Here is a 12569-nt window from a genome sequence, read left to right on the forward strand (position 1 = left end):
TCACATGCTCTCTCAATACACAAGCTACATTCACCTCTTCGCGTCATGACACACAATCACATCACCCTCGACGTATCCGGACGCAAATTCCACACGTCAAAACCAGTTCTCTCAGTCTCGCCTTACTTCGAGAGTTTACTGAAACGCTGAGAAGATTCCGCAGACCTCCAGGCTGACGGGTCCTACTACATCGACGCGAACACGGATATCTTCGAGCACATACCCAACTTCATGCGTTGGTCTTGAAGATGTTCGCTCTACTGCCGGGTAGAAGCGAAAGCGAATTACTTCATATCGGGGGGACTGTGGGATTGGATCAGACAAAATAAGTACCTCAAGGCAGTAATGACAGTTTTGCGCACACAAAGGGCAGGAAATTATCGACGACTAAATGGTGATTTTGTCGAAAAATAGGTCGTCATGAAGGCTGGTGTCGTTCTTTGTCCCTTAGGGGAGCACGCTAGCCCGTCCACCAACAACGATTGCGACTACGATGAGAGATGCGTAAAAGCAATGAAAGCCAACGGATTGAAGATGAGCGGTCCACAAGACGAGCTTCTTGTGGCTGTTACAGAGTTTCATGTCAACAACACGATTCTGGTCAGCAAGGTTCTCTGAGCTACCACTAAGCTTCGGACGGGGAGATAATTTACTCGAAAGAGCATACACTGGCGTTCATTTTTGTTTCGGAAATATTTCGGGTCTTCTGGTTGTGTCAGGATCTGACGTTCCTTACTTCTATACTGCCTAGTTAGTCCACCAAAAGTGTGGTTACTTGCATCAGAATCGAGCTTTCATGATGACGTCGATAGGCCGATCGCCACAAGAGACATTCAGCTATCATCGCTTTCCCGAGCATTTGAGCAAGGTGCACAGGATTACAAATCATACTCTGCGTTACGCTGAAATGGTGCGAGATATTGTATCTTGTAGATCCACCCGGATGTAGTCTTTCCCAGGCGTGATGGTGTGTAAGCACCACATCTTAGCGTCAACGATATTCATTAATACTTGAACAGCCAAATACCAGCGGCTTTCGTCTTACTCTCATTCCTAGCAAGAAAAAAAAACGACAAAGCATATACTCCAAACAATCACCCCATCCACAGTCGTAATTTCATTCATCAACATGGCAGCCCAATCCGCAATCAACTGGCCGCAGCACTTCCTCCCCGGCACAACAGACAACTTCGTCTCAAATGAACGCATCGCTAAAGACCTGACCAGCACGCAAATCTGGGCCTTGCTAGCCAACATCTCAAAATGGGAATCTTACTACAAGAACTGCGCTCAAATCACGCCCCCGTCATCAGACAGCACCTTCCTCCACAAAGGCGACGTTTTCAAGTTCAGCACTTTTGGCTTCCCACCGCTGACCTGCACGGTTGAGGAATCGGAGCCGCCGGAGAGTAACGGGCGCGCTGGAAGGTTGGCATGGAGTTCCAAGACGCCGGATGGGTTAGAGATTTATCACGCGTGGGTTGTGGAGGATTTGGAGGGTCAGAGGGTGAGGATTTTGACGCAGGAGAGTCAGATCGGGCAGGTGTTCAAGGAGTGGGAGGAACAGAAGCCGAACAAGATGCTCTTGGGACATCAGGATTGGTTGGACGGGCTAATCACGGCGGCAAATGGCAACAAGGTTAAAGGAACCAACTTGGAGGCGATCAACTTCCCTGTAAGACAACTGGATTCTTAGCTACATGTCCCGGAACAATAGGAGCACAGATCATTGTCATGAAAACAGCATGAGAAAACAATATGAAGTTTTCAAAGTATTATTAGCAGTACGCGAACCCTCTATCACCGTTCCAGTTCCGCATTCACGAGGTCATGTCCCTTCGTAGCTGTCAATACCCATATCCGCGTCCTGACGCTGATCATGGCAAGAGGAGATGAACGAAGGTCTAAGGAAAAAAACATGCAGACCCAAAAGTGATGTCGCACCCAAAACAAGAAGAAAGGACTTGGAGCCCAGTGAAAGAAGAGGTCGGGAGTACACTGCCTCCCAAAAAAGCGACCCTGTGATCCACTCAAACCGTTGTGGTACAAGATGCCGCGATATATACTGCTGTTGAGGGGAAAGAGGAGTGAAATGGTGTGCTGTGATGAGAACAGTATATGTAGTGACTAAGTGAAGCACTCGAAGAGCTATCAAAAAGTCATGTACATGTATGACAAACATTGCTCTAACACCAACTCTTGATCGTCGTGGAGCAGATTCCACAGCTTAAGCTGCTCTTAACGCCGATCGTTCAACATCGCGTAAGGTACAAACCATGTAGTAGTAGGGTGGAGCTAGCCGAACTGACTATCAAATACATTTAGGCTGTCGCAACCTTAGCCCAGGTCGTAGCTGTGTGGGCTGGAGACGAGCGAGAAGCGTTGTTGTTATTGCTTGTGGACCAATTCTTGGGTGCAGACGGGCGGGAAGTGTTGTTGTTGCTGTAAGAACGATCTGTCTGACTCTGATGCGAGGGTTTGCGTGGGCGATCCTTTGGAGCGTTGGTAGAAGTGGTGCTTGGGGGGCCAGTTGTTTTAGGCTTAGGCTGTCGGGTAAGTTTAGGACCATAGTGTTTCCTTTGTACCGACTTGGTCACCGGCTCGTGCATGTTGGCAAGGCGCACAACGACATCGAACTTCGTCTTGTTTTGTGCAGTCTTCTCAATGTCAAAAGCCTCGAGTCGGCGAATCGTGAACGGGTTCTCGAATTTCTTGTGCCTTGGATGCTGCTCATCCCTGGGCGCAGCCTTGGGTGGTTGATTGGCGGCGAGGTGGGGGACCTTGGACAATTTGACTGTGGGCAACGAACCGAACTCCCTATCTTCGAATAGTGCCTCAGCGCCGTTGCGGGTGACTACGTCCTTACCACGATCATCTGCGAAAGTCTTCGTCTGGAACGCGCTAGGCAAGGACACAGTCGCAGGACCGGTACTTCCCCGAACGTCAAGCGAGGCCTTCGACAAGGCAGCCGGGGCAACCGCACCTTGCTGTGGAGTAGCGACAGGCAGCGTTGGAGATGTGCCTGGAAGGGTTGATGGACGGTTGGAACCTGGCTTGTCGAGGAGTTTGTTAAACCGAGCCTGCCATTCCGGGTTCATTGCAAGAGGTCTAGCACCTAGGGCCTGACCACGCGAGGGCATGTTCACAGGGGAAGCAGCGGTCGGTCCGCTACCTGATGCGGACGGAGGGAGTCGTACAACAGGCGAAGGCTTTGGAAGCCTCACCAACGGGTGGCCGGCTTCGCTGCTGAAGGCAGGGTGTGTCTCTGTCTCCGGAGGCGGAGGAGGAGAGTCAGCTTTACTTGACGCAAAAGTTGATGCAGACGGCGTCGCCTCTGTTGAGATCTCAGTCGGGCGAGGGAAAAAGCGAGATGCACGAGGGCCAGTAGCCTGTTGGAGAGGACCTTGACTCAAGCCTTGCTGAGGCGATGGGCCGTCAACCAAAGGCTTCGTAGTGTCGTCCTTTTTAACAGCCTCAGCAAGAACCATATCGGCAGCGACTTTGTCATGCAGGGTTACTTGTGCTTGACCCCGCTGATCTTTGTAAGTCTCTCGAAGCTCCGGGCGGAAGTCGCCATGGCGCTCTCGATCCTGCTGGTTCTTCGCCGCAAGTTCGGCATCATCCTGTTTGATAAGGTCTCCAAATGTATCCCAACCACCACCAGCGATGGTCTTGGGGGGTCTAGCTGCTCTAGCTGCCGCAGTCTGTTGCTGCTGTTGTGCACGCGAAGGTCGCTGGGAGTACATGGGTTGTGATGGAGGCATCTGCCTTCCCGGTTGCGATGTTAGGGCCTGAGGGGCTAAGCTTGTGCCAATGGGAACTGTCGAAGCAGGTGCCTGGGCAGGAAGTTGCTGCTGAGCACCAGGACGAGACTGGCCTCGGTAATCAGCGTCAAAGGTGCCGTTACCAAGAGCTCGATCTTGCGTTTTTGGCGGACCCCAAACTTGCGAAGTCCAAGGTCTAGGCTGAGGTGCTGTAGAAGACGGCTGTGACCAAGTTGGAGGTGCCTGTGGCCTAGGCCCAGAGGGGTTAGCGCCGTCTGATTGGTGAGCGATCGTCTGAGATTGTTCACTTGACAGCTTGGACTTTTCGTTGTCACGGGTAAAGGCGTCAAACGGCTGCACCAGTTGTTGGTCCAATGATGACGGTGAAGATCCAGAGATTTGAGCATGCTCCGTCAGGGGCGACTTCTTCACCGGGTGAGGCTGGTGGACCTTCATCATACCATATTGTGCAACCTCACCATCGGCAGTCGGGACAGGTGGCTTTGGCGGTGATTGCACGGAGGCAGGAATAGCCTTGTCTTTCTGTGGGGACTGCTCTGGTCGTGTAGGTGACTGGTCCTTGTTCTTAGACTTCGACTCAGGCGGTCCCATAGCGGCCAGCTTCTTGGCGAGTCGTTCTTTCCTCTCTGCCTCTGCACGTTGCTCAGCCTCCCGATCTTGCTGCTTCTTGAGACGAGCACGCTCGATCTTCTCGGCCATGAGACGTTTCTGTACTTCGACGGGGTCCTCTGCTGGTGGTGCTGGAACAAGTGCCGGTGCATCCTGGACAGCTGGTGAAGTCACTGAGCCATAGGGAGAAGCCGGGTGGGCTTGGGCAACATTAGGAGATCTCATCTGCTGGAACGGCGATTGTCTGGAAGCTGCAGCGTCCGAAGAGGAAGGTTCGAAGCCGTTGATCGAGTGCGATTCGCGTCGCTCCGTGTTCACAGGACCAGTAGGCATGTCTGTTCCTCGTGGGTCCATTGACATGCGCCTGGGCATCGTTCCACTGACGTTGGACGAGTTCCTCCTCCTGCCCCAAGTCTGTCCGTCCGCACTTGCTCTTGATGTCTGGAAGGCCGCTGACGGCTCCGCTGGGCCGCCATCGTGAGAAGGCCTCTGTAACACTGCAGACGGCTGCTGTCGGTAGCCACCACCATCGCGCCCCGAACTCCGCCGCATGTCATTATGTACGGGCTCATAGCGACCACTCTGCGAATTGTACAGTTCCCGACCGTCTCGATTGTCTCGACCACCGCTGTCGTTGCGCCAGTTGCGATTGAAGTCATCAGGGGCGATTTCCTTCGCGGGAGGTGGGGCCATAGAATCGTAGCCGTAGGGGTCTCGCTGTGAGTAGCGCTGCGGAGGTGGTTGCTGTACGGGGGGATTGACCTGTATCGGTGATACCTTCTCGACTGGAGGCAGGGGCGCCCATGGTGACTTCTTCTCTGTCGCTGATGGCTTGGCTACCAATGTCGGCCTTTCTGGCTGGCCTTTTAGAACGAGACTTGATTTCCCAGTAGTCGGCTGTGTATGTGCGCCAGGCTTCAAGATAGTCTTGGTACCACCGGTGACGCTCAGTTTGGGCGTGTTCGTAGCGGGGGCTGGTGATGCAGCGGGCTTAGGTGTCTCGGCAGGCGTCTCTGGCTTCAGTATAGCCTTTGGCTCTTCGGCGGGCGGTGGCTGCGTCTCTGGTGGTACTGCGACTGAGGACTTGGTTCCGTCCATCCATTGCACTGCTTCTGGGGTCCAATCTTCCTCGTCGTCGTCGATGTCTGCCCACTTGGCCTCTTTGCCCCCTTCATCTGCCTGTAGGCGTGTTGCAAGGTGAATACCGTACTGCTGCTTCAGCTCGTCGTCTGTGTACGTCTTCGGTGGGGGGATTGGGACTGGCTGGTTCTTATTCCAGACTTTGCTCGCATCTGGGCCTGCACCTGCACCGTTGGTCTGTCCTAGCGCACGCGGGGTGTTGCCAGTACCGGATTTAGCTACGAGGCGGGGCTTCGCGGTGAGGATTGATGCCTTGGGCGGGGCTGTCGGAGCTGCCTTTTCACCTGGTCGCGCAGCAGGTGTTGAGGGGACCGTCTTAGCTAGAAAGCTCTTCGTCACAGACACCGATTTGAACGGCTGTTTCTTCGCTGTTGAATTGGTCCGCACGTGAACTCCATCCCGTTTTGACTGATCGACGCTTCCCGGACGGCTAATGTCGGTATCTGAGCCACCGCTCGCGTCTGCCACAGCTTGCGACTCGGCTGCCAGATGTTCGCTGGAGAGGCCATTGAGGTGGGGCTGTCTAGATTCTTGCCGGGATGCATCAGGCTGCTTGCTCTCGCCCTGTTACTATTAGAACCACGTCGAGGTTGCCCGTCGCCTCTACTTACAGCTGCCGCATGTCCCTCGGCCGTGTCAGACACGTGTGCACTACCAACCGAGGGTGCATCTGTGCCATTCACGGTAGGTTTGGTAGAAGACGCTTCTTGTGGGGTCGCTTTCGCAGTCGCTGTGCCCGAGGGCGGTTCGCCGTTGACGGCGGGGGTGTTGGTAGTTGACGCAGAGTCGTCGATGGGCGCAGAACGACCCACCGACTGTGCTTCCTTTACCACATCGTTGGCAACCTGCTCTGCCATAACAGTTTCCGGGACTGAAGTGGCGCAAGACTCAATGTCAGAAAGTTGTCCTTGTTCTGATCCAAAGAAAGACGTTGGCGTAAGCGGCGTCGACTGCAGCGAGTCGAGCCCGGCCGGACGCCCGACGTCGTCCACATGCGACATGGGAGCTAAGAAAAGTTGGGGATAATCACCTAATGTCAGATGCTACAAGTCGCCACGGATGTCAAGTCGGCGCTTCCGCAGAGTTGCTTTCTGCAAGTTGCTGAGGTGACGCGGCGAGTGCGGAGGTTTCGGAGTGCTTCGCTGGATGGATGCGCGGGCTGAAGGCAGTCGCGAACACGTGCTGAGTCGCGCTGATTCACCGAACGGCGTGGAGTCGCGCTCGGGAGGGGGTGACTGGGTAGAAGGGGCCCTTTTGTGGTGGGGCGGATTGCGGGTGTGGATGCGTGTATAGGAGGTTGAGGCGGGTAGCTTGAGTAGCCACGATGGTGAGAGGCGCAAGTCTTGGCACGGGCTGGGGCCTTCTTTATATCAAGTCGGAGTGCCTCAGAGCCTGTACGTCACACAGCTGCTACGACACTTCTAGATCACGCATATGGTGTGGAGATACGAGTCGAACGAAGCCTGGCGTGGGCACTCGTCTAGGTATGGGAAGCTGCCGGCACATGCTCAGGAAATCCACGTGAGGTACTTCAACATCCATCAAATCAGACATCATATGATAAGACTTGTTACACCGTCCACAGTGCCGCAAACACCATACCGCCTTTTCCTCGTTCAAACTGACCATGTCTGCGTGATGGGAGGTCTAAGAGGCTCCGCCGCCGCATACGTGTAAATGTTGAAACAGACAGGAAACAGTCATTTGCATGATAGGAGAAGAGACGTTCTTGGCTAGAGGCTTGATTCACCAACTACACTTTACATATACACATCTTGTCTATTCGCTCGTGACGATGCAGCGCGTCCAAAGGGACCCGCTTAGTGCTCGTTGTTCTTGTGGTGGCCTGCAGGTGGTGAGTCACATCATCTCATCAGCGCATCTTACTCGACTTACGGAGATGGAAGTAGTAGTTCTGTGCGTAGCCAAGCGCAATCAGGAAGCCAATGACGTGAACGAGGGCTGTACAGGGTCAGTTTGATGTTCCTCCGCGCACCGCGCATGTTCAAAGACGGTGCTTGTGTCTCATTATATCCGGCCGGGTGCACTCACGCCTTCCTGATGGGTTCTTGCCCATGTACTTCTTCTGGTAGCGTCCGAGAAGACCCTTGGCCTCGGGCTCGGGAGCTGGGCCACGGGGCAGCTTCTCGTAGAAGCTCACGACCTTCTGCATGCGGACAGCATTGGGGGAGGAGCCGATAGCCTATTCCGTAAATCAGCCCTGATCTGAGGTCGCCATGATGAGAGCTCCGGGGTTGCGATGGAGGCCGCAGTCGGGTATAGCAGTCGTTGAGGCGTTTGCGGTGGGCCGAGAGTTGCGCGCATGCGGTTGTGGGGGTTCCAAGGCGTCCTAGAACGGGTTTCGGGGGCTCTTACATTAGGAGAAGCAATCTAGAGAGCATTGTCAGTATCTTGCGCGGTTGGAGGGGTGGGTAGAAAGGCGTACCTTGGGGGGGATGAGGGTCGAGAGACCGCGCTTTTGCATGAAGCTCATCTTGACGGCTACCGCTCAGTCAGCATCAATTGGTTTCTCTCTGCGTAGTGGGTCGGTTCGGGCGACGTACCAGGGCGGGCAAGACGATGGAGTGGAGATGGAGGTCGTGCGGTCGGTGGTGAGGCTCGAGGAAGAAAGCTGCACGACGGATTATGCCGGCGCCTTCGCCAAGCAACCACCCCAGCTTCATCCCATCGACATCACCAACATTGACCATTGCCGCACACCCACATCGACGACTCACCACCATGTCTGCCCTACCGAGGACAATTGGATCGCGACTTCTCGCCCCTGCCCTGCGGCCCTCCGCTTCCAGGGCCATCGCCCCGTCATTCCGCACGTATGCGACCAACGAGCCCACTCCCCACGGCCACAAGACGAGCTCCGAAGATGCGCCCGCTGTCAAGCTCACCAGCGACTCGACCCAGATCCGCGAGGAATCTGCCGCCGAGGGAATAAGGCACAAGCCAGACTACAACGTCGCCATCGACTACCGGACTTCGTGCGTCAATCTTGGACTGGGACATGGAGCGTACATATGGCTAACATGTCTCCAGCAACTTCTCCCCGGTTCCTAAGCGTGTCATGGATGGAAGCGAGCCCGGTGAGAGTGTAGCCGCAGCCGTCCTCTCTGGCGCTCCCACCGACCTCCAGGCGCGTACTGTCCGGTACGCCAACCCCCTCATTCGACCTTGGCCCTTATACTAACTACTCCCAGCATCTACAAGCCAACCAAGACAGCCACACAATCCGGCGACTGGAACGCCTCACACTGGCTGATGGACTGGGACGTCCTCTCCAAGGGCCACCGATGGGAGAACCCGCTTATGGGCTGGCAGTCGTCTGCCGATTTCATGAACGGCCACCGGATACAGTTCAAGTCCAAAGAGGACGCTATCAACTTTGCCAACAAGCAAGGCTACGAGTACTTTGTCCAGGAGCCCAACAAACGGAAGACTGCCCCCAAGGCATACGCCAACCTGTTTACTCACAGCCCCAAGAAGCTCAAGATCATTACCACCAAATAAGAGTTGGCTTCGGGAGACAGGAAATAGCATGTGTACATACTGCATTGATTTACATTTTCAACACCTTTCCTCCTGTGTTCTTCGTTGTGACTTTGATGTTCTAGCGCCCCTGCCTACTACCCGGCTGTCCCAATACCGCCTCTCTTGGAGCGGTTGCACTTTCGGTATACCCCCAACACCCATTTGCGGCCATCATCATCCTCATTCACGGCGTATTATCGACGCAAACGGCCAGAGCTGCTAGAGGTATATAAATCTGCCCTCCCCCGCCGTCTCCTTTCCTCCTTCTTCAACCTCCTCACTCCCACTGAATCGAACCTCGCCGCTATGCCCCCTCTTTCACCGGTGGTGAAGGGCAGTCTGTCGAAACTGCCCTTCACCATGGCGTTGACACAAACCAGAGCTATATACAAACTTGTTGGCGTGAGTGTGGTGGTTGAAGAATCACCACACTCACAATTACTGTAAGTATATTGTGTGACTTCAGGATATCTTTGTACTAATGGGGAACAGCCACAATCGACTACTACGTAGTCACCAAAGCACTCATCAACAACACGACCTCGCCGCGGAGAATGGGCCGCGGAGCGTACGACACCACGTACGTCTGCAACGACAAGGACTCGGCGGCGGCCGTCGCCATCGCGATGCACTCTGCCAAGGCGGCGGAGGCAGCCGTAAGTACTCACTCAACTAACTCCTGTATCTACTATGATACTAACGAACAGCAGAAGATCGCAGCCGTTGAGGCTGCTGAGTCTGCCGAAGCCAAGCTCATAAGGAGCAAGAAATCCCGGGGTATCCTAGCCGCGCGAAAGACCGCTAAAGAGCAAGCCGCCGCGCAGACGGATACATACGAGTCTGAGGGCGACTCGGACATGACCGAGAAGCCTTGATGACCTCCGCGTACCCTCACGACACCTGCGGACGGTCGTCCCTCGGCTCGCAGTATCCGTCTGGCGGTGCAATCACGATGGGGATGGTAATTTTTTCTGAAAGTTCTTGAAGATACCCAGGCTCAGTTTTGAGAGAAATGAAAGATCATGAATTCGTTACTAATTACATCCTCACTCTACTCTGAGATCAACCTCTCAGCCCTCTTGACCCTCCTTGCCTTCACCGCAGCTGCTGCCCTTATCGCCGTCTTGGTAGGCTCAAGGAACTTTGCTGCCATCTTCTGCACACCCGTAGTCAGGTTAGGATGCTCGCCATCAGAATCAGTGTCCTTGACCACATCGAAGCCAGCAAAGTTGTTTACAAAGTACACCGGGCTCTTCAGGGTGCTCTTCTTGGGCGCATAGGTAGCTATAGCAGCGTTGAGATCCTTGATTCCTTTTACAGCCGTAGCAGGCCACTTGGCTGGGTCCAAAGGAAGCAGGTTGGAGAAGACGATCTGCATATTGGCGTTCTTTTTCCGCATTTGTGAGACTAGGATGTCGTACGAGGCAAGGATATCGTCGACAGATCTCTTGCCGATGAGGACATCGTTGGTGCCGAGAAGCATAAGAATGACATCTGGAGGGTTCGCATTGAGCCAGCCAGTGAGGTTACCCTTTGCCACAAATTCGGCGGCCTGGGATCCGGGATGACCTTCGTGGTTTTGGTCAATGTTAGTGCCGTCAGTGCACGTGCTCGTCTTCGAGCCGACAAAGTCCCAGTTCGTAATGCCAGCAGCTTTGAGGCTGGTTTGAAGGTTGGCGCGCCAGCATCGCTTGAGCGAGGGTTAGCAGGTGTAACTATCAAGTGAGGAAGGTGGGGGAACATACCGAGACAATGGAAGCACCAAAGGGCATGACTTTCACAGTCTTTTGTGCGCAGACTTCGCTGGCGATCGCGAGGAGCCCGAGGGCGAGAGTGGAGAACTTGACCATCTTGCGTATAGGCGATATCTCCAAGTAGTGAAGTGGTGGAGTAATTGTATTGTAGTCGTTCGATGAGCAATCCGGTAATCAAGAAAAGAAACCCAAGAAGCGCAAGTTCGCAGTATTATATATTAATAGCAGCGTGCAATCGGGTTCTCGGTTGTGAATATTCGTGCGTTTTCCCGTTTGTTATCGCAATATCAGGTCGGGTATGAACTGGAATGCGGCGGGAGCTTGGCTCGACACCGGAAGTGAGGTAGATGTATATGATAATCACCGGATTCGAGAGGTCCGTGTGGGTGTTCCCGTAGACGAGTGTATAAATATACTGAAAAAGGAAGTGAGTCAGGAGACCAATCAATATAATTTATGAGGGGTTCGCAGTAGTAGTAGCAGTAGTTGCTGTAGAACCGTGGTCGATGCTTGCTTATAATATCAACACCCTGGGGAACTGTACCGACACCTTATATCCAATTCCCAGACACAGTACGGTGCACGCTAGAAGTGATCAGACGACTGACAGCGGAGAAGCCAGGCAAAGACTGGCGATTGTTTCTAGGCCCAAGCCCGCTCACTTCAGCCCTGCCGTCATCCATCACTATGGTGGGCTAGAGCGAAGAAACAGTGACGGTGTGCGGCGTACGATGTCTTAGTCGCCGTGAAAGGGAGAAGCGGCTGTGCCTGGCTCGAGCAGGGCTGGCTGTGTGACCCCTGTCAAGACCTCATTAGGAATAGAGTAGTTTGGAACGCTTGCTCGAACTGGGATACGAGAGACTAGAATGTATGCCCAGAATACACCGGGCCGCTTGCGGTACAGTAAGAGCTGCTGTTGATGCGATAAACGGTGTGCATCCCTTCGTGCTATACGTTCAGCAACAATGGGCGTGAGATCTGACATGAACAACAACAAAGACAACACGTTGCAACCATCAACTTCATGCCCAGTCACAAGTCCCAATTCCACATTCTTTCGCGAGGTCTTCCAAATTGAGCCTACAGGGTCTCATAAGTCTAGCCTCCCGTCATAGAATGCCCTTGCAAACATGGTGCTTCCTGACAATCTAACCAAATTAGGACGCTTGGGTGTCGGCAGATGAGCCTAGCATGGCTCCAGAGCGCACAAGCGCGCAAAAAGGCTGATGGCAAGCGCAAGACCAAGCAAAGATGTGCTCAAAGGGTATGGTAAGAGTAGGACATCTCATTGGCCTTTGCGACGTTGCGCCGCTACCACTCTACCGAGAGGGGGAGAAGCAAGGATGGACTGGAAACACATCTGCGGTCGATAGGAAACGTGCATGACACTCTGCTTGACAGAACGGCCGCTCCGCGATGCAATGGCGGGGATGGAAACCTACAATGACAGCAGATGACAGACTAGATTCCTCCGAGACCCCATTTTCAAGGCCAAATTATCCAAGCGCCATCGTATCCAAGCAAGCTATTCGCGCGCTCGACGTCGCGGTGCAGTACAGAGTGTCTCACGAGACGGCCCGTACCAGGAAATGAAGTCGAGAGCCAAGCCGCAGATAACTCCGCGAAATGCGATACGGTATGACGATATCCGGTCAGCTTCACCGGCGGCGTACGGCATCGTGGTGTTGATCGACCTTTGGCCAAAGATGATGAGGTGAGGTGCCCTGACGGAACAAGA

At 54.1% G+C, this 12569-nt stretch overlaps 6 protein-coding genes across 6 annotated transcripts; 3 read left to right on the plus strand and 3 right to left on the minus strand.

Moving 5' to 3' along the window:
• Positions 1 to 1129: 1129 nt before the first annotated feature.
• Positions 1130 to 1696, plus strand: ALTATR162_LOCUS5968 (uncharacterized protein; the record flags this gene model as incomplete). Its single annotated transcript, XM_043313588.1, has 1 exon — positions 1130 to 1696. One exon carries the CDS (start codon positions 1130 to 1132, stop codon positions 1694 to 1696), a length of 567 nt encoding a protein of 188 aa, XP_043169523.1.
• Positions 1697 to 2321: 625 nt separating this feature from the next.
• Positions 2322 to 6535, minus strand: ALTATR162_LOCUS5969 (uncharacterized protein; the record flags this gene model as incomplete). Its single annotated transcript, XM_043313589.1, has 2 exons — positions 2322 to 6098; positions 6146 to 6535. The coding sequence occupies 2 exons, from the start codon at positions 6533 to 6535 to the stop codon at positions 2322 to 2324; spliced, it is 4167 nt and encodes a 1388-aa protein (XP_043169524.1).
• Positions 6536 to 7354: 819 nt separating this feature from the next.
• Positions 7355 to 8028, minus strand: ALTATR162_LOCUS5970 (uncharacterized protein; the record flags this gene model as incomplete). Its single annotated transcript, XM_043313590.1, has 5 exons — positions 7355 to 7380; positions 7431 to 7496; positions 7587 to 7737; positions 7911 to 7925; positions 7981 to 8028. 5 exons carry the CDS (start codon positions 8026 to 8028, stop codon positions 7355 to 7357), a joined length of 306 nt encoding a protein of 101 aa, XP_043169525.1.
• Positions 8029 to 8276: 248 nt separating this feature from the next.
• ALTATR162_LOCUS5971 (uncharacterized protein) lies at positions 8277 to 9056 on the plus strand (the record flags this gene model as incomplete). Its single annotated transcript, XM_043313591.1, has 3 exons — positions 8277 to 8530; positions 8586 to 8696; positions 8747 to 9056. The coding sequence occupies 3 exons, from the start codon at positions 8277 to 8279 to the stop codon at positions 9054 to 9056; spliced, it is 675 nt and encodes a 224-aa protein (XP_043169526.1).
• A 327-nt stretch (positions 9057 to 9383) lies between these two features.
• ALTATR162_LOCUS5972 (uncharacterized protein) lies at positions 9384 to 9952 on the plus strand (the record flags this gene model as incomplete). The annotated part of the gene is made up of 3 exons (XM_043313592.1): positions 9384 to 9483; positions 9570 to 9733; positions 9788 to 9952. 3 exons carry the CDS (start codon positions 9384 to 9386, stop codon positions 9950 to 9952), a joined length of 429 nt encoding a protein of 142 aa, XP_043169527.1.
• Positions 9953 to 10128: 176 nt separating this feature from the next.
• On the minus strand, positions 10129 to 10927 carry ALTATR162_LOCUS5973 (uncharacterized protein; the record flags this gene model as incomplete). Its single annotated transcript, XM_043313593.1, has 2 exons — positions 10129 to 10767; positions 10823 to 10927. The coding sequence occupies 2 exons, from the start codon at positions 10925 to 10927 to the stop codon at positions 10129 to 10131; spliced, it is 744 nt and encodes a 247-aa protein (XP_043169528.1).
• Positions 10928 to 12569: the final 1642 nt, after the last annotated feature.

The sequence above is a fragment of the Alternaria atra genome (genome assembly GCF_907166805.1).
Source record: "Alternaria atra isolate CS162 genome assembly, contig: 25, whole genome shotgun sequence".
In the NCBI taxonomy this organism is placed as follows: domain Eukaryota; kingdom Fungi; phylum Ascomycota; class Dothideomycetes; order Pleosporales; family Pleosporaceae; genus Alternaria; species Alternaria atra.